Raw genomic sequence first — 22751 nt, 5'->3', positions numbered from 1 at the left:
CTAGAACCTCTGTCCAAGGAGCTTTTAGCCTTTATTTTATTGCTGCAGCTACCAGTGTCGTCCAGTTGGGTGATCCTCTGCTCTTCATTCTTCAACCTCAGGGGTTAGACAACCCTTCAGTCGTGGCACAGATCAGGGGATTATTCTGCCCCGATTTCAAACAACGATCTGTGTATCCTCCAGAAAAAGATCAGGAACGCGTCCCCCTTTTTGCCCAAGAGCCTCTCGAACTTCGTTGGTCTGGTGTTCCTGGATTTCCGCCAACCCCTTCATGGTTATTGCTGTGTTTATGGGATCCATCCTTTTGTGGTGACTAGCTGGAGCCCAAACGCCATGACACTTGGACCCAGATGATGTCTCGGCAGTCACTGTGTCTGTCTCTGCTGCGGAGGATCCTCGCATATCTGTGACCTCGTCTGATGTCTGTCCCTTTCTCTGTAAGAGACAGAAAACCAAAACACCTCTCTTCCTAACCCTAATAATCTAATGTTGTTATCTACTGACCTTCTAGTGATTCAGAATTGGTCTAAAACATTCAGAATGTCCCAGGGACTTATTCTAATCATATCCTATGTGTGTGTAAGCGTGTTTGCATTTAGCCCTCTGCACTCAAGGCATTTCCTACACTTTATCAGTCCGGACCATCACGCCGAAGGAAGCTATTAGCTTAAGCTTTACCATTCCTAAGTTATTAAAGACACAAATGAAGTTATAAAAATGTTCAAATAATCCTTGTTTGATGTTAAAACTCAACTTCCCCCCCCCCCTTTTTTTGACACATTCCAATGTGTCAAATCAACGGAGCTAGAACATTCAAAGAAAAGGTTAGGCAGCTACAAGGTTTCCCAGATTGTTAAGTTGATCTGCGTATGATGCTCTGACTCAAGTATATAATCTTAAATGAATGTCATTTAATTAACTGCCACTATTTAAAACTTAGCTTAAAGACATAATTGAATAAAAATCACAAAGAATAACATGATATCAATGTTATGTAAGCGCGTGCGGCCCTCTATGCTCGAAGTCACTCCACACCATAGATCAGCCAAACATCGCGTTGACTGTAGCTTTTAACCCTTATTAACTTGAGCACAACTCTATAATGAGCAACAAACTGCAATATGTCTGAAAATGATCATGGTTACACAACAACAACAACAACAACAACCTTTATTTATAGAGCACATTAAAAGCCTAGGCATACCAAAGTGCTTTACATAAAAGAAAAAAATTAAAAAAATAAATAAAATAATACAGTTAAGAGCATTAATATCAAATTAATAAGAACAGCAGACAATGTTCACAGATAAGAGCCACTAATAGAATAGACTGCAGCACATAGGTTAAACAGACTCTATGCCGCCATGATAGAGAACAACAAGAAAGAAAGAAATAATAAAAATAAATGCAATGAATCGCAGCTAACAAGTCAACTTTTAACAAGTAGTGAAGGCAAGTTTAAAGAGATAAGTTTTAAGCCGTGCTTTAAAGGAGTAAATGGAATCAGACTCCCGGATGCCAATCGGGAGGCTGTTCCATAACACAGGTGCAGCAACAGCAAACGATCGATCGCCTCTAGATTTCAATCGAGATCTAGACTGAACTAACAATGACTGCGAGGATGACCTTAAAGTCCTAGCAGGGGCATAGGGGGTTAAAAGTTCCTTAAGATAAATTGGTGCTGTATTATTGATAATTTTAAAAGTAAACAGCAGAATTTTAAATTGAATACGGTATTTGATAGGTAACCAATGCAGTTCAGCAAGAACAGGAGTAATATGGTCAAACTTCTTGGTTTTAGTTAGAATACGTGCCGCAGCATTCTGAACTATCTGTAGTCTATGTAGAAGGGTAACATGGAGACCAGTATAAAGTGAGTTACAGTAATCTAATTTCGACGTTACAAAAGCATGGATAAGCTTTTCTAAGTCATTATACGGGATATAGTGTCTGGCCCTGGAGATAAGGCGAAGCTGATAAAAGCTAGATCTGACAACAGCAGACACCTGTTTATCAAGTTTAAGGGAGCTGTCAAACATGACACCCAGATTCCTAACAGTATCAGAAAAAGAGCTAGTAAGAAAGCCAAAGGCATCTTGAAGTTTGGCGCGAAGAGCATTACTGCCAAAAATCATAATTTCAGTCTTTTTTTCATTGAGGATAAGAGTATTTGCCAACAGCCATTTCTTGACCTCACTCATGCATTCACAAAAGTTATTTAAAGACAAAGCAAGATCGTCAGATAACTCCTGCAATAGAAGATCGTATGATTATCCTGACACCTGTAAATAGAAAATTAACCTGCGGTTATAACAATCACTGGAACACAAATGTTAGTACAATGTCAAAAACTTCAATAAATGTTTAATGCAATGCTAGTTATATGATTCTGATGCAATAATAAAGCTGATGCCAAAATAAGAGTAAAACACCCCCTTTTATCCCGTTTCACTTGACACATAAACGTTTATAAATGCCTCTTTTAAATCTTATTTCCCCCTGATCTCCCCTTACTGACCACAGCAGGGGAAACTCCGCTATGAGTCAACCATGAATGCAGCTCACCTGATTCATCACTGAGCTCCACCGTCACTGGCGTCTGACAGGGTGGCGCTGCATACTCTTCCTTTAATGTCACTATTTTCAACCTGTTGATTAGAGTGCTTAAACCTGAAGTCGACTACGTCCACAACAAGTCAATACAGCTGTAAATGTGGCCAATTATCAATCTATTACCAATCAATAACAACAGATAAATTTTATTTTATGCATGCTTTCAGTCAACCACTCACCCAGAGGATCTCCAATCCCAGAAAATTCCTTCTCCTCAGTCAATGAGTCTGTCCTCCTTCCATGGCCTGGTAACTGGTCCATCCAGAGCCATATGATCTCAAAATATACATACAACAAGCCAAACCACACCTTGGTCACACCAACCCTTTTCCGCCCTGAAGATGTTCAACGCCATCTTAGTCTGGACTGTCAAAGGTGACTTTCACGCTGGCTGTTCCGACAATCCATTTTATAACATTTCCTGGTCAGATTCGCCAATCTCTGCACCAGGGTTTTAAACGTTTTGCCATCTTCATTAGTTTTTATTTTTATTTAGCTTCGACTCCAGATTTTCAATTTTTACCAGTTGTAATCAGTTTTTACCAATCAGTCGCTAGTTTAGTCTAGTTTTTATTTTCTGAACATCCTTAATTTCAGTTTAGTTTTGATTAGTTTCAGTTATAGTTTTAGTTGTGTTTTGCAAAAATTAAGTGTAACCAAATCCCAGTTCCATCATATCAATCATGCTCTTCCGCTTATCCTTGGGTATTGAGACTATTAACTCTTGCAGCACCGGGTGTTCCTAATTTTGGTTCAAGTGAATTGATAAACTTTTTGAAGGCGATTGACTCACACAATTATTTAGATGTCCCAGTCCTGTTGTCTCGGGACGCATCACGCTGCCTTATCTGGGGTTAGCTGTTTTCTGGGGATGCTGGTTAAGTGGGGGAGCTCTTCAAGGAGGGGGGGGGGGGGTGTGCTCCCCCTGATGAGCTCTTCTAGGTAAGCTAGGTTAACCTTCTTGTGTGAGCTTTTCAAGTGCACTTCAAGGTTTGTGGGATTTTTAGTTTTATAAATGTCCCTCATAACCCCCTGATGACCCAGTAATTCATTTTTGCACACTGTAGTACACATTTAGTTTTTTTCTTGTAGCTCTCATACTCTACTTGCCACTCCTCTAAGTCCTGATGTTTCTTAGAGAGGACAACAGTACCTTTAAAATTATATCACATGTGTGGGGGTGTGGCCTTGCCAATTGTTTTCCCACCTTTTCAAAATGGCTGGCATGCCCACCAGCACATTTTAAGGAAGAAAGAAAGGTAAGCTTGATATTTACATTTAAAATGTTTTGTTAAACTCAGATTTTTATTAATTTTCAAAAAATAAACATCTAGTAAATAATTTGAGGGGTCTTTAAGAATTAGGCTTATTGAGTTTCACAGAGAACATGACTAATTTATTAATGTGTACTCTAGTGCACGTCGGGACTTTGTACTTATATTTATTTCACTTTTTCCTAGTAGACAACTCTTTGACAAAGGCAGAGAGAATTCTTAACAGAATAATTGAGCGAGATTCAAACAGAGATTTTTCAGAAGATGAGAGTCATGTGAGCCAGATAGGAGAGGGTGAGAACCCAGGAGGAGCCACACAAAGATTATCGAGATGCAGTGGCAGATGTGATAGAGAAAAACACAGGGCCACCTGAAATCTGTCGTCCTATCTGGTCCAAAACCAACATGTAGGAGAATCTGGAATTTTTGCTTTGAGTTAAAAATAAAATATGGGTAAAATGCAGGAATGATTTCCAGTATAGTAAAAAATAAGAGTCGCATTTATAGCTGAATCCATGACACCTGATTGTTTCTACACGATCACGTCTTTGCTGAAAGTTATCAATGATCTCAATGTGCAAAAAGAACTCCCAGTATCTGGAGTTCAAGCTCCTCTTGGCTGAGAAACCAGGGACAAACATGTGAACAAGACCTGAATAATACCAGTAATGAAAAGTTCTCTCCAAAAATCAAGAAAAGGAGGCCCCAATCAGATGAGAGTGTAGCAAAATATGGTTCCCTCCACTTGCCTGAGATGGTTAACAGTCCAAGGCATTTCAGTTGTAGAATGGTTGGGTGCAACAGTAAAACATATGTGAGATGTGGGAAGTGCCAAATGTTGCTTTGTGTCTCCAAATAAAAAAATCACAGTACTTCCTCAGATATCATAAATGAATTGATTTTTGTGAAATAGAAAGCCCAGTGCAATCACTTGTTCCTGAACCAATGGCTTACAGCTAGTGAAGTGTCAGTGACTTCTAAGTTGGTCCCTGATCTACATTTTTATTATTATATTGTTATATAAATAAGTTTTAATATCCTGCTTACAACAAATTCAGTGGAGCTTTTAATTTTCTTAAATAGCTCTTGAATTTTGTTAGTTTCACATTCGTGATCAATGAACTCCCCTTGTGCACTGTAGTGCACATGTTGTAAAATTTAAATAAAATTAGTTAAAAACAATTTTGTTTTTGTAATGTGTTTTTTTTACCGTCCCAACACTTGATTTATCTGTCCAGTCACATGCATACATCCACACACATTCATACCAGATATTGCTGATAATGGAGTCTCACGCGCAACCTATTCGAGCCTCCATCACCAGCAAGATGACGTCATCATTTTGAAGGAAACAGTTCCTTGTTTTTGGACTGGATTGACTCGCTGCAATCCTTTTAGGCTCGGGACTTCTCATTCGATCAGTGTCCCATATAAGTGAATTTCTCCCAAGCTCATTATAATCATGGAGAAAAATACTTTGCGACTGTTTTCAGTAAGAATATTTTATAGCGCTTTAAAGTTCAATCTCTCAGGCCTGGATTAAAGAGCTGATTTGTTAAATCAGGAACTCACAAAATACCAAAATATCACCACCGGTGGATCATACAGTGGGGCAAAAAAGTATTTAGTCAGCCACCGATTGTGCAAGTTCCCCCACTTAAAATGATGACAGAGGTCAGTAATTTGCACCAGAGGTGCACTTCAACTGTGAGAGACAGAATGTGAAAAAAAAAATCCATGAATTCACATGGTAGGATTTGTAAAGAATTTATTCGTAAATCAGGGTGGAAAATAAGTATTTGGTCAATAACAAAAATACAACTCAATACTCACCAAATACCAAACAGGTAAGGTGTAATTGAGCCATAGTGCTTGGTCTCTTTGTCCGATGTAAATCAATTGCAGTTAGAGGCTACATTAATTTTCTTTCTGTAAGCACTTATTGAAATCATCTGAGCACATTACAAGTACATATTTGCTTACTCTGTATGCTCAAATGTGACCCGTTATGGCCACTAGAAAAAAAGAGGAGGCCCGAAAAACAGGTGGGGGTCCTCCACCACCACCACTCACAGAGCCTGGCCACTTGGCTTCCACATTTGTGATAATGTTGGCAGCATCATATATGATCTTCACAGTGCAGAGAACACAAATTAGCATCCATTACTATAATGAAATAATTTGTTAGTTTGAAATGCTACAGGGAACTATGTACCTGTACATTAATGCTGTGGAACGACTTCCTGTTCACATAGTCTCCTTCATTTACTGAAGGAGCAATGATTGGAATGTGAGTGCCATCTATACAGCCAATCACGCCTGGGAACCGTGAAAATAAATGTAAAATTTAAGTAGTAGTTCAAGTATCACCACATCATGAATTAAATTTTGTTCATCCTGCTACCTGCAATTTTGTGGAATCCCTCTTTGATGAATCTTGTGGGTCTATGACCGGGGAACACCACAGACGAGTGCCGGAGACGTTTCAGTGCAACTGTAACATTCCTGACTGCCCGACAGATGGTAGCCTTGGAAACGTGCTCAGCGTCACCAATATTATACAGAAAGCTCCCGTTTGCAAAAAACCGAAGTGCGATACAAATAATATGTACAGAACTGAGAGAATGTCCACGATGTGTCACATGAGCAATATTAGGCCTGAGGATGTTATTCAAATAACTTATAGATTGTGCTGAAAAACGGTAACGTTCACACAGGAAATCATCAGGAAATGATAAAATGTCCGAACGCGCTCTAATCACTCTCTCCCGGCGGAGAGCTCTGCGGAGAATTTGGGCTTCAACATCTACTGGCTCTTCAAGGAAGGAGCACGCCATGTCTGACACTTCCTACAGTCAGGTTTCCGACACAGAGGCGGAGAACGTCAGGGTTAGTTGAAGTAAACCTGCTAGGGAGCAGGTTAGCTTCACGGAGTGTGTCGTCATAGTAACTCACTCAGGATTAATCTAAACTCGCTTTGTGAAACCGAAAACCCAGAGTTTTCGTTAACTCAGGGTATACTTACTCAGAGTTTGCACTAAACCGGCTTCCTGAAATAGGGCCCAGATCTAAATCCAATCAAGAATCTGTGGCAAAATCTGAAAACTGCTGTTCACAAACGCTGCCCATCTAATCTGACTGAGCTGGAGCTGTTTTGCAAAGAAGAATGGGCAAAGATTTCAGTCTGTAGATGTGCAAAGCTGGTAGAGACATAAGGCAAACCGGATTATAAGGAGCACTGTCGATTTCCAGAAAAATCAAAGGACTGATTTTTAGAGTGCCTTATTTTCCGAAAAGCACAGTAATAACATAATAACAACGGCCCGCTAGCATGCTCTTGGTTGCTGAGGGCTATGCTGTGGCTGAGCTGCAAGATTAACTCTGCAAAACCAACTTTCATCAAGTAACAGGGCTCTAGAGTGCAACCAATTTGGTCGCAAATGCGAATCCGTGTAAATGAGAGCAGGTACACTGATTCCACACAAAGACGTAAACACAGAACGGACCGACGCATCAGAATCAACTTTGTCTTTCTCGGCTTTCTCACCCGACGGCTCGTAGACGGACACGCTGTCGGAGCTTAGCGATCCTGATGCGTCCGGTCCGCGCTGCGATTACGTCTTCTTGCGCTGATTCTGAGCTGCAGGTTTTGTCTCTCCAACCAAAATTCACAGAGCCAGCAGCAAAAGAAGCAGCAAACTGCGCTTCACATTTGATCAATGTCATTAATTTTGCTGTTTTGCTTCCACGACTATTAAAATCACACTCCATGCACAGCTAGCTCTCTCTCTATCTGTCTCTGTACTTCAAGAACAGTTTCCCGTCTCCAATCTCTGTTTTCTGTATTATTCATGCGCTTATTACCCACCAGTCTACCGTTGTTTTTTCCCTGCTAATATTAGCATCACACGGCACAGCTTCTGTATCACGTGGTATAAGGCTCCGCCCTTGTCATTTGTTGAGCAGGAAGAGTGAGCACTTGGTTTCATGCAGAGTACGTCCCGGATCAAAATGCGGTACAATCGTCGTCATCTTTTTCTTTTTCTTTCTTTTAAATCGTCATTTGGAAATGAGATCGCAAATAAGTTTGAATCGAGATCGCGATTTTCTAACGATTAATCGTGCAGCCCTAATCCTATTAGTCGACTAATCGCAAAAATAATCGGTGACTAGTCGACTATCAAAATAATCGTTTGTGGCAGCCCTAATGCACACAGGGAAAAGTTAGAGAGGAAAAGAGAGAGCAGGAAATTACTCTTACTCTTAGGACGTATATGGCCCAACAGGCCTCGCGATACAGATGAGCTACATCCTCCTGGAAAGCAGCTGCCAATACAGTCTCCCCCATCTGCTGGAAGGCAGATGCTTCAAAACAGAGTGAGAAGTAAAGAGAGAGGGAAGGAACTCAAACAAATTAACACTATATTTTATCTTTAATAATCATATATATTGCTTTACCAAAACAGCTTGTTTTTGTGTTTTTTAAACTACCATCTCTCTTAAACCAACTTGAATTGAACAGTGAGCACAGCCACTAAGTTCTATGTAACAAAAATACAGGGATGGGAGGGAGGGAGACGGTACCTGCACTGACGTTTAAAAAGAAAGAATAGGAGGAGGAGGGGTGGAGGTGGTGGAGCTCTCCGACAGGGGGAAAACTGAGATTTCAGTAAAGCTCAGTCCAAAGCACTTTCCTAATGATTTCCCTGTAACATTAGTCCTCGAGGTCCCCGTCACAGCAGACTACTGTGAGCGCCACCAGACAGTTAATGAGACAAAAACGAGACGCTCTTACAGCCAGGAGGATGCTTCCAGATGACGCTTGATTAATTTGATTGATTATCTGTGAATAAGTCTTGAGCCTCTCCTCAGTTCTTTATATTTTGCCTGTACTGAGCCAGATGTTCTTCTTCTTCCTTTCTTTAGACTTTCTGAAGGTCATTTAAAGTTTTTCTTTGGACATTAACTACTTTTTCACCCATTTTCAGTCCAGTCCTTGTACCTGATCGCTTTCAGAGCGATATTTTTGTTTTTTGGGGGGGTTAAACCACTTAACCTAACTCAAGGGGACAAACCCGAGTTGTCAAATACAATACAAAACACACAACTTAGCAAAGAACCAATTTTAAATTTTATCTTTAGGGACTTTGTTACTAGCAACCTGTCACAGAAACACACTATTTAATTTCTTTGGATTGGGAAAGTAGAAGACAGAAAAAAAGGGGACAAGCTGAAAAATCTATCTACAGTGGAGGAACAGTACCTGAAAGTCATGTCAAAAAAATATTCAGCAAACACCTGACACAGGACCTGAAAGATGCACTTGGTCCTTCAGTTGATCCATCTAGTGTTCACCAAAGCCTCATCTCATGGTGTCAGTGAAGGGTGGCTGTCAAGAAGCCATTATTAAGGAAGGGAACAGGGAGAAAAGGCTGAGGGATAACAAATTACACAAGAACTGGACTGAAAATCAGTAGCAGCAGGTCTGATGGAGTGATGAACCAAAATTTGACAGTTCTGGTTCAAATTGTGGTAATATGTCTACAACCACCTGTAAACTACTGTACAGCTCTGCCATAGTTTGGGTCTGCATTTCTGCCAGGGTGTTGGGGATTTCGTCAAAATTGATGGAATTATGAAAAGTACCACCAGACTTTGATGCACCATGCAATACCATCTGGAAAGCGTCTGATCGGCAGCAGCTTACTAAACACATCGAAACACCATCATTCATGGACTGACCTGAGCCGTGTGGGATCATCTCGGCAGAGAATGGAACAAAACGGCAGCTGATATCGAAAGAAGAGCTCTGAATGTCCTTAAAGAAGCTCGGAGAACTATTCCTGAAGACTACTTAAAGGAATTCCAAAGAAATGTGCCTAAGAGAGTTCAGGGCGTGCTGAAGATAAAGATGCTCAAGCTCATTACCTCATTATATCAACTCTGTTTTTGCCTTTTATATTGTATTTTCATGTAAACTTTTCAAATTTAAACTGTTGCACCCGTTTCCCATTACCCAGCAAGTTATATGTTAGAATTAAGGTGTGGCTCAAACTTTTGCACAGTCCTACATTTCCCATCTATAAAATGATTTGACACCTGATAAACCTTTAAAAGCACTGACCTGCCTCTCCAACTCTCTGTTTTAAACAACACACACTTACCAGCAGTTGTGTTGCGTTTTCGTCAGGTTAGTGGCTCAGACCTAAAACAGCCCAACATTATCTCTAATTCAGGTCTGGACCCAAGCTGACCCATTAAAGTACGTGGTACTCATTTTATTTGTACTTGTGTACTCAGGCATAAATTAGACTTTTCAGGTACAAACTAAATAACACAAAGAGGAGCTTATGAATAAGAATGAAACTGAGAGGCCCACTGCAAGAAGATACACACCCAAGTGCTGAGATTGTAAAGATGAAAAGTGAGCAGAGGAAAACGAGCGTTTCAGGACAACGAGGCGGTTTCCTCTTCTTCCCATCTGGCAGCCTCACAGCGGGGAGTTATGAGGTAGCCCCAACCTACCTCACATCTCCCCGCTGTGCAAGAACGAGCTCAGCAACACAAGCATCCTTTCTCTTTCGCGAGTGCATACGTGCACATCTACAGTGCTGCATGCCAATGAACCCATTTTCTTGGAGCACCTACACAAGCTGCAATCTACAGATCGTGTTTCACAGCGCTACAGCGAGAGGCAAACACCTCCCTCTGTTTGTGCTTCATTCTAGCTTCGCCCTTCTCTTCCCAACCACACACACCAACACCTTCCTCTTGTGAATTTTATTTTAATCCTTAACATAAAGACAGCTATAAATTAGGATAATCAAACTTGATTTATTACCTCCTGCACCCCCCCCCCCCCCCACTGTGTGTTCAACAGGAAGCTAAAGACTGGTGCTGTTAAAGTGTTCAAAAAACAGCAGGAGCTCGGTGTGAGGCTACAGTGGGCCAAAAAACACAAGATGACCTCCAGCAAGGACAAAATGTATCTGGACGTCTCTGTGAGCATCTGTCTCACTGTGTAAGTGTAGCACAGTGTCTGTGTGTGCATGGCTGGGCAAGAGAGACAGCACAACTGAAAGCCAGCACTCAGACGAGGACCCGGTGCATCGTCTGTCTCATCTCAGCCAGTTTACTTACAAACTCTTTAAGTTTGAATTTTAAAGCCGACAATGTGCACAGGGCAGTGATATTTAAAATGAAGGTAAACTATTCCAATCTCTGCAGCCCCAATTGTGTATCTCACACACACACACACACAGTCCTGAATTCATTACTGAAGTCTCATCCAGACGTTCAATGTGCTCTGTAATTAAATTGAGATGTGGGGTCAAAATTCCCACCTAGATTGAGTGAGATGAAATAGAAATCGGCTCTCCTCTAACTGACTTTATAGAAATAATTACATAAGCTGCATTTATAACTGTTATTAAATAACAGCAGCACACGAGAACTGAAGTGTAATCCCAGCACATTTCGCTTCGCTTGCACTGATTCTTTAGAGATGACGACCGTGGTGGGTAATTAAGGGCAAACAATATACAAGTGGCGTGAAAAATGGAGGCTGCATTACCTTTCCAAAGCTTCCTTTCCCGATGGCCCGCAGTATCTGGAAGTGGTCAAAGTTCACTGTGGAGAAAATGAGAAGCAGTTAGTGAGAACGTGTCAGTTTGAGCTGAGCTATAAAACAGGGAACATGACATGTACAGCACTGTGCAAAAGTCTTGAGCCATCCCTCATTTGCTTCCAGGGATCCGGACTTCCCTGTAATCTTTAAAGTGGTATTAAGGAATAGCTCTCCAGGCTTTTTAAAGTGTTTCTGATTTTTAATCCAGGGCTTGTATTTGACCACTTTTTGTCTGTTAAGACCCTTCACACTAATCTCTGAAACATTCAAACATAAACAGACACCTAAGTCACGGAAAGGACCAGAAAACTTAACAAAGAACCAATTTTAAATTGTATCTGTACACATTTACTTGCAGCCTATTGCAAAAAAACAAAAGCCCACATCATTTGTTCTCACTTCTTTAGTTGAAGAATGCAGTTAATAACACCGTTAACACAGACTGACCTGGCAAAACACGAAAAAATAAGGGGGTGGTTCAAGACTTTTGCTCGGTACTGTATGAGAAATGGAAATGTGCACTTCACAATGTATCGCTGCACTTCGGCAGTACTGTGAAGATTAAATGTTTTTTCCTTCCCGATGCATGTGAAAGGTTAAGACTTACATCTCCAAATGTACTGGAACTGATTTGAACCAGAGGACTCAGCCACACTGTTACTATGTACTGCATAAACACGTTTACCGATGAAGGTAAATCAGACGCTGTCCTGACTGTGTGGCTAAATTTTGTGCTGAAAGCATCAAATCAATTGAATATGATTAACTTGCTATGAGAGGTTTTTACTCCAAGTGTGACTTTTTCTGGCTTCATACACCTTTCAGGGTCAAATTCAAGCACTTTGTGAGCACGTTTAATGTCCATTTTCAACATTTTCCAGCATATTACCATAAAAAGGATGCATATTTCACTTTGCATCACCTGAATAAGACCACGTGAAAGGCCAAATTAATAATAAGTCTTCTCATCAGATATTGATGCTTCTTTCTTATGTGACACAAAAAACAGGAGGAGACAGATCTTTGCTTGTGTTGTTTTTTAAGTTCATTCATTCAAAACTAACTGTAAGACGCTTAACTACATTGCAGTCTGTGTTATTGTTGTAGACCTAATTATCACCTTTAAAGTGTTTGTGCTAATAACATCATGTAGAGTAAGACAGGCATAGAGAACAGCACTGACTGGGAGAGGCTTTGAACAGATGACATACTCAGATCAATTCAACACTTTAGACTTTAAAAATGCACAAGCGTCTTTCAAAAACCCATTTATTTAATCTATCATCATTGATATTATTATGTACAGTTATAATGTACTGTTCATCTCCCTTAAATAAACAGGCAGCCTTAAAGTGTGAAATAGTCACTTGTCTACTGTCTCAGTGGCTGATAGTGCCCCACAGGCCTCAATGTCAGCTTGAAGCCATCATGTTTCAATTGTTTAATGAGAAACAGATTTTGAATGAAAGCGAGGAAACTTCGGTAGCACAAAAAAGTGCCTATTCTTTGTTCCCATATGGTTCAGTCATATTACCGTCATTTCCCCCTAAGCTGTTCCCAAAGACACCAGGTTAATACTTGAAAAGGCTGCAGCGATACACAAAAATATCATCAATATTCTGTTTACTTGGTGACAACGTCGCTTTTAGCCTTCAATCAGAAAGCCTGACGTTGGCTAGTTAAGCATCGGGCTAACGTTTAACGCTTTCACTTGAGGGAAGTAACTCGTATTACTGCTACTGCTGTGTAATCTTGGTTCAATTCACAGCATATTCTACAAGTTACCCTGCAATAACTAACTGTTAGAATAGCGCCACCGTATTGTATCGCACTGAGTGCACTTCAATCCTTTATCCCGCGAGTTTGCTAGCTAGCAAAATAATAATACCAATTTTAAACAAATAACATGTGTAACGTACACACTCGAGAAAATTATTTACTAGTACTTACGCAAACTCCCCCGTTGTGAAAACGTACAAATCCTTCTTGTATTTTTCGTTTTCCAGCAAATTAAAACGGCCTCCAGGCACATTAGCGCACTCACCCCCGACTGATCAGGGAGGGGGTGAGGGGTCACACACTGAAACAGACTAACGTGCAGAGGTACAGCCCAGGCAGAGAAACGTTGCTTTTAGACTTTGCGACTCGTTTTATTTCTCTATCTGATAAGAAAACTATTCAATCAGATAGTTATTTGTGGTGAATGAAATACGGTTACAGTTTCAAGAAGTTTTAAGCACCAAATCCGAAATCCAAGCACTGCAATATTAAAATCCAATTCAATTTCTTGTTTGCTCCGAAATCTACGACATGACTATATACAGAAAAGCTTGACATGGTATGCAAAAAACCCCCCGAAGACAATACAAATACAAATACATGAACAAAAAAGGTTTTAACCGTCAGTTATGTCATTTTAAAATTTTCCAAAACTAACATTTTCTTTGATTGACTGATATTAAATTGATTAGGGTCAAGTTTAGTGTGAACAATATTACACAGCAAGCACGTGTGCGCATGCGCACATATTAGAATCCTTCGAGCCTTCTCATATGTGCGCATGCGCACATATTAGAATCCCTTCGATCGCTTGTGACGCGGTAACTTTGCTTTGATCCTTTCTGACGTCATAACTTTGCTTTGATCCCAAAACCCATAAATAGGAGCGCTCACCTGTTACTTTATGCTTAACGGACGTTGACCTGCAGCAACTGAAACCCTTTCGAGAAGTTTTGAGAGCAATTTACGAGAGAAACCAAAACAAGTTCAGTTTTGTTTCTCACCAATCCACAGCGCAAACAGACACATTACACCATGTCAGCCAACCCATCCTTCGGCTCAGATGAGCTTGGAATATCTAAAGGGACCATTTTGGGAGATCACCACATGGTGGAGGCTTTCCTTGGAGAAGGAAGCTTTGGTGTTGTAACGAAATGTCGCGATACAAAAAACAACAAAACTGTTGCTATTAAAGTCAACAAGAGCGACCCTGAAATTCTGCTCCAGGCAAAACTGGAAATTTTCATCCTGGAGCAGCTACGACGCTTGGATCCAGACAGGTGCAACATTGTCGAATGGAACGGCTATTTCCTCGATGGAGAGCGCATTTGCTTGAATTTCGAACTCCTCGACCAAAGCCTGTCAGACTACATAGGGGACCGGAATAACCAAGGTCTCCCAATGAGAGAAATCAGGCCAATTTTGAATCAGCTCGCAAATGCTCTATTCCACCTGGGTTCTGTGGGAATAGTGCATGCTGACCTCAAACCTGTCAACATCATGGTTGTGAACCGCAGTGAGTCTCCCGTCAGAGTCAAACTTATAGACTTTGGCATCGCATGTAACACCTCTGCAGTGATTCCTGGTGACTGTGTGGGGACAATTGGTTATTGTGCACCTGAGATTATGCTTGGCACTCCATATGATGAAGCAATTGACATGTGGTCTCTGGGGCTGGTAGCTGTGGAGCTTGCTACAGGGGTGCCTCTCTATCCTGGGGAAGACGATTATGATGTTTTGAAATTCATAATTGAAACTCAGGGTCAGCTACCAGATCATCTTCTAGAGTCTGGCTTGTACACTGACAGCTATTTCATCGAGGATAACCACAACGAACAGCGCTGGACATTTAAGACCCAAGAACAATTTCAATACGAGACAGATTATCGATCCAAGGAAACTCGATCGATAAAACTTAAGTGTCTCGATGACCTTGAACAACTGCTGGAAGTTAGGCGAGGACCGGAAAATGGCCAATCATTATTTGTAAGGCTAATCAAAGAAATGTTGGCCTTGGATGCAAATCAGCGCATAACACCCTCGGAGGTTCTGAAGCATCCCTTTTTCGACCCTGGCCTCTCAAGGAGAACCCCCTGCACGGACATGAATAGTACAGGGGGAGAACTCCTTGTGCTCTCTCAGCAGCCTTCAAGCTGGAAAAGTCATGGATCGCAAAAATTCAGCTGCAGTTTCCAAAACTCAGTTGAATTTCCTCAAAAAAGAGACATCAACACCTCAGCCAACCCATCTGCCTCTGAAGATGATCTTCAAATAACGGAAGGGACCATTTTAGGAGATCACCACGTGGTAGAGGCCTTCCTTGGAGAAGGAGGCTTTGGTTTGGTAACCAGATGTCGCGATACAAAAAACAACAAAACGGTTGCTATTAAAGTCAACAAGAGCGACCCTGAAATTCTGCTCCAGGCAAAACTGGAAATTTTCATCCTGGAGCAGCTACGACGCTTGGATCCAGACAGGTGCAACATTGTCGAATGGAACGGCTATTTCCTCGATGGAGAGCGCATTTGCTTGAATTTCGAACTCCTCGACCAAAGCCTGTGGGACTACATTGGGGACCGGAATAACCAAGGTCTCCCAATGAGAGAACTCGGGCCAATTTTGCATCAGCTCGCAAATGCTCTGTTCCACCTGGGTTCTGTGGGAATAGTGCATGCTGACCTCAAACCTGGAAACATCATGGTTGTGAACCGCAGTGAGTCTCCCATCAAAGTCAAACTCATAGACTTTGGCCTCGCATGTCCTGCTTCTGCAGTGATTCCTGGTGACCGTGTGGGGACAATTGGTTATTGTGCACCTGAGGTTATGCTTGGCATTCCATACGACAAAGCAATCGACATGTGGTCTCTGGGGCTGGTAGCTGTGGAGCTTGCTACAGGGGTGCCTCTCTATCCTGGGGAAGACGATTATGACGTTTTGAAATTCATAATTGAAACCCAGGGTCAGCTACCAGATCATCTTCTAGAGTCTGGCTTGTACACTGACAGCTATTTCATCGAGGATAACTACAACAAACAGCGCTGGACATTTAAGACCCAAGAACAATTTCAATACGAGACAGATTATCGATCCAAGGAAACTCGATATATAAAACTTAAGCGTCTCGATGACCTCGAACAACTGCTGAAGGTTAGGGGAGGACCGGAAAATGGCCAAACATTATTTGTAAGGCTAATCAAAGAAATGTTGGCCTTGGATGCAAATCAGCGCATAACACCCTTGGAGGTTCTGAAGCATCCCTTTTTCGACCCTGGCCTCTCAAGGAGAACCCCCTGCACTGACATGAATAGTACAGGGGGACAAAACCTTGTGCTCTCTCAGCAGCAATCATCGTTTGGGTGGCCAGAATTCTAGGGGAGCTAGAAAATTCTTGTGGAAAAAAAGCCCAAAACAATAACATCAACAAAAACAACCAATGAATATGGTCTTAAACTTGGGCACAATTTGTCTTGAAATCCATCAACTAATCTCTCAATATTCAAAGCGGAACAGCAGACAACTTACCATCACATCAGTCCTTCAATCAGACCTACAACAAACGTCTTCCTTCTCTCACCCCAACCGGTCGCAGCAGATGGCCTGAGCCTGGTTCTGCCGGAGGTTTCTTCCTGTAAAAAGGGAGTTTTTCCTTCCCACTGTCGCCAAAGTGCTTGCTCATAGGGGGTCATATGATTGTTGGGTTCTCTGTATGTACTATTGTAGGGTCTACCTTACAATAATACATACAGCCTTGAAGTGAGTGGTGATGTGATTTGCTGCTGAATGAATTGGGAACTAATTGGAAATCTGGATATTAATTAAATAAACCTGCTTTGAGCATCAATTAATTGTTGTTTGAAATTCTTTATAAATATATAAATATAGTGCCACTCTTCTACTGTTTAAATTGCAACTGTTTAAAACTGACTAATTTATTCATACACTTGAGCATAAACACACGCACAGTAAATGGCCTGTATTTGTACAGCGCTTTACTTAGTCCCCAAGGACCCCAAAGAGCTTTACACTACATTCAGTCATTCACACATTCACACACTGGTGATGGCAGCTACATTGTAGCCACAGCTGCCCTGGGGCGCACTGACAGAGGCGAGGCTGCCGGACACTGGCGCCACCGGGCCCTCTGACCACCACCAGTAGGCAACGGGTGAAGTGTCTTGCCCCGGGACACAACGACCGAGACTGTCGGAGGCGGGGCTCAATCTGGCAACCTTCCAATTACAGGATGAACTGCGAACTCTTGAGCCACGATTGCCCTATATACACATATACTTTACAGTACTAGTCAGTGCTTACATACTAGTTCTTTTCCCTACTTTTTCATGCTTACTGGTACAAATGCCTGTTACTAGAGTTAAATGCTATCAATGTATTCTCACAGTTATGGAACTGTACAAATGCATACAAAATAACGCTCACGTAAACATAACTGTGCACTAGTTTGCCCTTATTGCTGCAGTTTGTTTCAAGTTGTTCTCTCACACACACACACACACACACACACACACACACACACTATGTAACGTTTCAGCAAGAAAATACCGCCCCTCCCCCCCACAGTGACACCACCACCACTAGTCTGCACAGCTGACATGAGGCAGCATGGATCCATCCTTTCATGCTATTTATGCCAAATTCTGACCCGACCATCTGCATGTCAGAGCAGAAATCAAGACTCATCAGACCAGGCAACATTTATCCAATCTTCTCATGTCAAATTTTGAGAACTGTAGCTTCAATTTCCTGTTCTTAGCTGACCAAAACGCTCTTCTGCATTCTTTGGTTGCAACAAATGGTTGTATGAGCTACGGTTGCCTTCCTATCAGACATTTTTCTCTGACCGTTGACATCAATAAGGCAGTTTTTCCAAGAGAACTGCCTTTCACTGGATATTTTCTCATTTTTGTCACCGAAAAGGGTGTCTGTGTTACTTCTTGTCTTATATATATTGTCTCTGTTTTCCTCTGTCCTTTGTCAGTGTCTGTTCACCTACCCCTGTGTCTCCATATTCCCAGTGTTCAAGGTTTCCGAGTGTTTTCCCAGTTTAGGTTTTCATGGTTGGTTCTGTTTGCTACTCAGCCAGAATAAACAGCTCGCTCTTTTTAAAAGTAGGCTCCAGAATGGATGATGGCATGTTCGCATGTCTTTATGCAACACTGAGTGTGCTGAACTAAAGGTAGGCCTAGTTTCATTTTCATGGTCATTATTATCATGACAATGATTACGCCTTATTCTGATTATTTCTCCCTTTTGGAGATGTAACATTTACATGAGGGGTGTAGGAACATTTCCCCCTAAATATTTTTAGATAAATTTTTGTTGAAGTCACTGTTTTTGTCGTATTGATGATGCAGCTAGAATAAGTGCTTTTAAATAAAAGAATAACCATTCAAAGTGCTCAGTGGTGAAACTGTAACTCTTTCAGAGTTTGACAGCTGGACAAGTGATGCCGTATTTAAAGAAACATGAGATGAGTGCAGCATATTATCTGAACAGAGATCATTCAATGAGCAAGAATAAACACTGAAAGAGAAACACTTCACTGTTGATTATCATATGAAGTCTAATAAAAGCTGTTAATCTGTTAATATCCTGCTAATCTGCATACAGCAAATACAGAACATGCGACTTTAAAGCATCCAGCAAAGTGATAACTGTCCTCTGCACACTAAGTAGTGACTCTACAAAAGATTATTTTCAATATCATCTTTATATTATATTTAGTTATTCTCCAGCGCAACAATGTAAGGAGCTCTGTGATTGGTTAGGAAAGGACAGACTGGCCACCTCGATTTTTCTTCACTGCACATTGATCCATAGCTTTGCTCTGTAAAGGCTAACAAAGTGCTTTTGCTTTACAAAGACATTCAGCGTCGGTATTCACTCTTTTAAAATGCCACTGAACACTGGAGTGAAATGGAGCCCTGATCCTCAGAGTTTTATTGTTGCTAACATTTCTTATAGATAGCACAGATAGTGCCCCACTGCAGTAATCACTCATGTCTAGATATTCCTGTTAAAAAGGAGTTTTTCCTCCCCACTGTAACATGGCAAACATAGCAAACGGATAATCCAGCTGAAGCTTCAGACAGCCGTCAGACAGTGAAACACTGCCATCTGCTGGACGCGAATAACAAAGACGCTGCTTTGACGGGTGAGGGAGTTTCAACAAGTCTGCAACGACTCAAGCATCAAACTACAGAACTATTCTAGCGGACATGGTGCTCTAATGACTGCTTCATTAACGCAGGTCAGAAAGGATCAAACATATCAATAAATCATAAAACACAAAACGTCTCTTATTGCCCAGGGCTCAGGAAGTGAGTGTGTTCCTTATAGCCCAACACGTTCTCACTCCCAACTCGTCAAACGTGTGACGCATGGTCAGGCTCCCTCTGCTTCACTTATGGACCATATGGACCACCAGGTAAGACCATTTAAACGGACAGCATTTATAGAATGACTATTAAAAGTCTGCGAGTGTCAGTAATGTTAATGTGGTTATGTTAGTAATACACCGAGTGCTAATATAACAGCTTTAAGATGCATTTGTAGATGTTATTACGTGTTTTACCGTCTTTATGGTGCTAGCTTAAAGTTACGGTGTAAACGTTAGCTTATATTGGAGGAAAGCTGTTACTGTTTAAACGATGTTAGCACAGAAATATTAGCTTCTGTCATGACTGATGAAGTTACTAGTTAATAAAGTTTCCAGTAAAGTGTTTAATCGCAGCCACAGACTGACAGCAAATATCTCGATTAGCTTCAGTGCATCTGTAATAAATATGTGCAAGTTTCAGTGCTTCGTTTAAACTGTATGATACTTATACTGACCCAGGGTCAGTGTAAAATACAATCCTAGCTGTGTGAACAAAGCCTGGCTGCTTTAATCCTGCATGACAAACCTCAGGATGCAGGTTATTATTACTCTTTCCTGCTGGCACACCTGTCACACCTGAGAGTCAGCTAGAAACTCACAGTGACGTGGACATCATGCAAAGACTGCCAGACTCTGTAATACTGCAAATGATCAGTGACTCAGGTTATCACTAAACTTTAAACGGCACCTCTGTGTCTCTGTGTGCTGAACATCTAGGATTGAGTCAGGCTGCATTGACTGTGGGACTTTAATGTGTTAAAAGCAGGTTGAAGACGGCTCAGAAACATTTGAAGATTAAAATTTAGCATTATGGCTGCTGGTGGTTTGTAAAGCCTCTACTCAGCTGTATTTTTGTTACTAATTTATGTTTGTTGTTGTTTAACACAGATTTCAGAAGAGCAAATATGCTTAATAGTTTAACTAGATTTCATTTGTCAGTGTGGGACTGCTGAGTCACCTGAAGAACTCATTTCATTCATTCTCCACATGATGTTCATTTACAGAAATGTTTCACAGGAACTGATTTCTCCCAAAGGGTGAACTAGTGTGTTTCCATAGATTACCTCTGTATGAATGTACTTCTTAAATGAAGGCAAGTGTTTGTCCTTTTTTGTTCCTTAGGTACAGTACGTGATATCAAGGGCAGGCGGTCATCACTGGGGGTAGACAAGAAGCAGACGTACTTCCAAGAGGGAGCTGCAGTGAGGTCAGAGGTCAGAATCTGAAACAGCTCAGGTTTATATTTTAGAGGTTATAAAAAATCAAAATGTATTATTTAAAGAAACCTTTAAATAATAGTCATAATTATGATTATTATAAGAAATATCAAACATTTAAGTGGATTTTCTGTTACACATATCGTGTTAGCCCTGCAATAAACTGGCAGCCTGTCTTTGTCCTGTATCAGCTGGGATAGGCTTCATCCTCCTGCAACCCTGAATTGGATACATTGTATTCCAATTATGTAATCTGATCATTTACAAACTCAAGGTATCTAATCAAAATGTAAGTGATGCCGCCCTTGACAGACAGGGAGATTTTATTCCTCAAAGACCATCATCCAGTCGAAGTACTAGTTGCCACGTGGTCAGTGTTCTCACAACCATTGATTTTATCTCACAACTTGTTTTCACCAAAGAATTTCAGTAAGTAAATATTCTTCAATCTCTTTTTCCCCCCAGTGTCTGCAGATCAGCATCAGTGTCCACGTGAAGAACCTAGTTATGTTGCCAGTGTCAACCCAACAAAAGGTACTTTACCTTCTTGTATATATTGTGATTCCTTTACTTTTATATTTGTTGTTATAGTTGAGTTAGGCAGGGCTTTTGTGCAGTCCTAAGAAACATACTGCCTAGAGTGTTTTTCACTTTGTGGAAGAGTTTCTTTATTTTTTTTCTGTTAGTGTGTGGAACTGAGGTGCTTCGTCAGGAGCTCCTTCAGTTGTTGGAGGATGGAGAAGAGGACGCAGCCATGACTTGTGAGACGTTGTCTGAGTCAGCTGCTACTCACTGGGCGATCAGAAACATGGTGTCCTTGCTAAAGTGGAAAGAGGCCAGGCCTTGTCTTATAGACAATATGTTAGCTACTCTGGATCCACAGTCACACCGTGTGTGTCAGTGTGGCAAACAAGTAGTTGTGAGGTGTCTGGACTGCCTGCCTCTTCCATTCCTTTGTGCTGACTGTGATATTGCAGTTCACACACGCTTTGTCCTGCACAGCAGAGAGGCAGTAACAGGAGGGTTTTTGCAGCCTTCATCAGAGTTTCACAATCCAATATGTACGGTTTTTAAGTCTTATGCATTTATTGCTATGTACTATGAGTGTGTGCTGTTATTGTATATTTATTGTGTATCATTTAATTTCCAATTCTTTTTATATATATTGTGTGTTTTTAATGTTAGTTCGGCTGTTGCCTGTGCAAAGACCAGACTGTGTGTGACTGCCCAGCAGGTAACGTTGAGGTTTCACCCGGTGCAATTGTGGCTCTTGTAACCATAAATGGTAAGTTGCTCTTTTGTCACACAGTACATACACAATAGATGTGTTTGCAGGTTTTATTGCAAATTGTACATTGCTACATTGTTTTGAATTACCCTCGGCCCGCAGTATATGTGGGCACCTGTCAAAGGTCATTTGGATTTACCAGACCGCTTTGAAAACAACATGGGAAAAAATGAATGTCTTTGTTGAGCCATGACTGGATTTCTCCTTATCCTTCCTAAAGGCCGTTATAACCTTGCACTGCCAGTGGTGAGCTGCACCAGCAGTGGCCTAATGTGGTCCCCCTCAGTTAAGGACTTCCAGGGTGGTGGATATTGGCCTGGCACCTTAAATTTCTGCACCCTGTTTTCAATGGATGTCTTTCAGTCTTTCTATGACATTAAGAAGCTGCAGCAGGGATGTCACTTAAGGCCTTTGTCAAAGTGCTGGATGAACGAACAGCCCATTTTGGAAGGGTGAGTTTCTAAATTTGTCAAGTTTAAGGAAATTGTGCAAATCAATGTTTATGATGACTGTCCGTGAATATTCTGTTGTTTGTCCTCTACTTAAAAGACTGGCC

The 22751-nt window shown here is 41.2% G+C and overlaps 1 protein-coding gene and 1 long non-coding RNA gene across 2 annotated transcripts; both read left to right on the top strand.

The window, feature by feature from the left end:
• The first annotated feature begins 14221 nt into the window (after positions 1-14221).
• On the top strand, positions 14222-16743 carry LOC147336462 (uncharacterized). The gene has a single exon (XM_086287045.1). The coding sequence runs from the start codon at positions 14329-14331 to the stop codon at positions 16663-16665; it is 2337 nt and encodes a 778-aa protein (XP_086143171.1). The 5' UTR covers positions 14222-14328; the 3' UTR covers positions 16666-16743.
• Positions 16744-19499: 2756 nt separating this feature from the next.
• Positions 19500-22435, top strand: LOC147336461 (uncharacterized). The gene is made up of 3 exons (XR_015128524.1): positions 19500-19738; positions 20813-21968; positions 22093-22435. It is a non-coding gene; the product is annotated as an uncharacterized LOC147336461 (long non-coding RNA).
• The last annotated feature ends 316 nt before the right edge of the window (positions 22436-22751 follow it).

Source organism: Aulonocara sp. 'chitande type north' Nkhata Bay, linkage group LG3 (assembly GCF_057382095.1).
Source record: "Aulonocara sp. 'chitande type north' Nkhata Bay isolate Kocher_YH1m ecotype deep benthic linkage group LG3, A_spYH_male_GT1.1, whole genome shotgun sequence".
In the NCBI taxonomy this organism is placed as follows: domain Eukaryota; kingdom Metazoa; phylum Chordata; class Actinopteri; order Cichliformes; family Cichlidae; genus Aulonocara; species Aulonocara sp. 'chitande type north' Nkhata Bay.
This window is presented reverse-complemented; position numbering and strand designations above follow the sequence as displayed.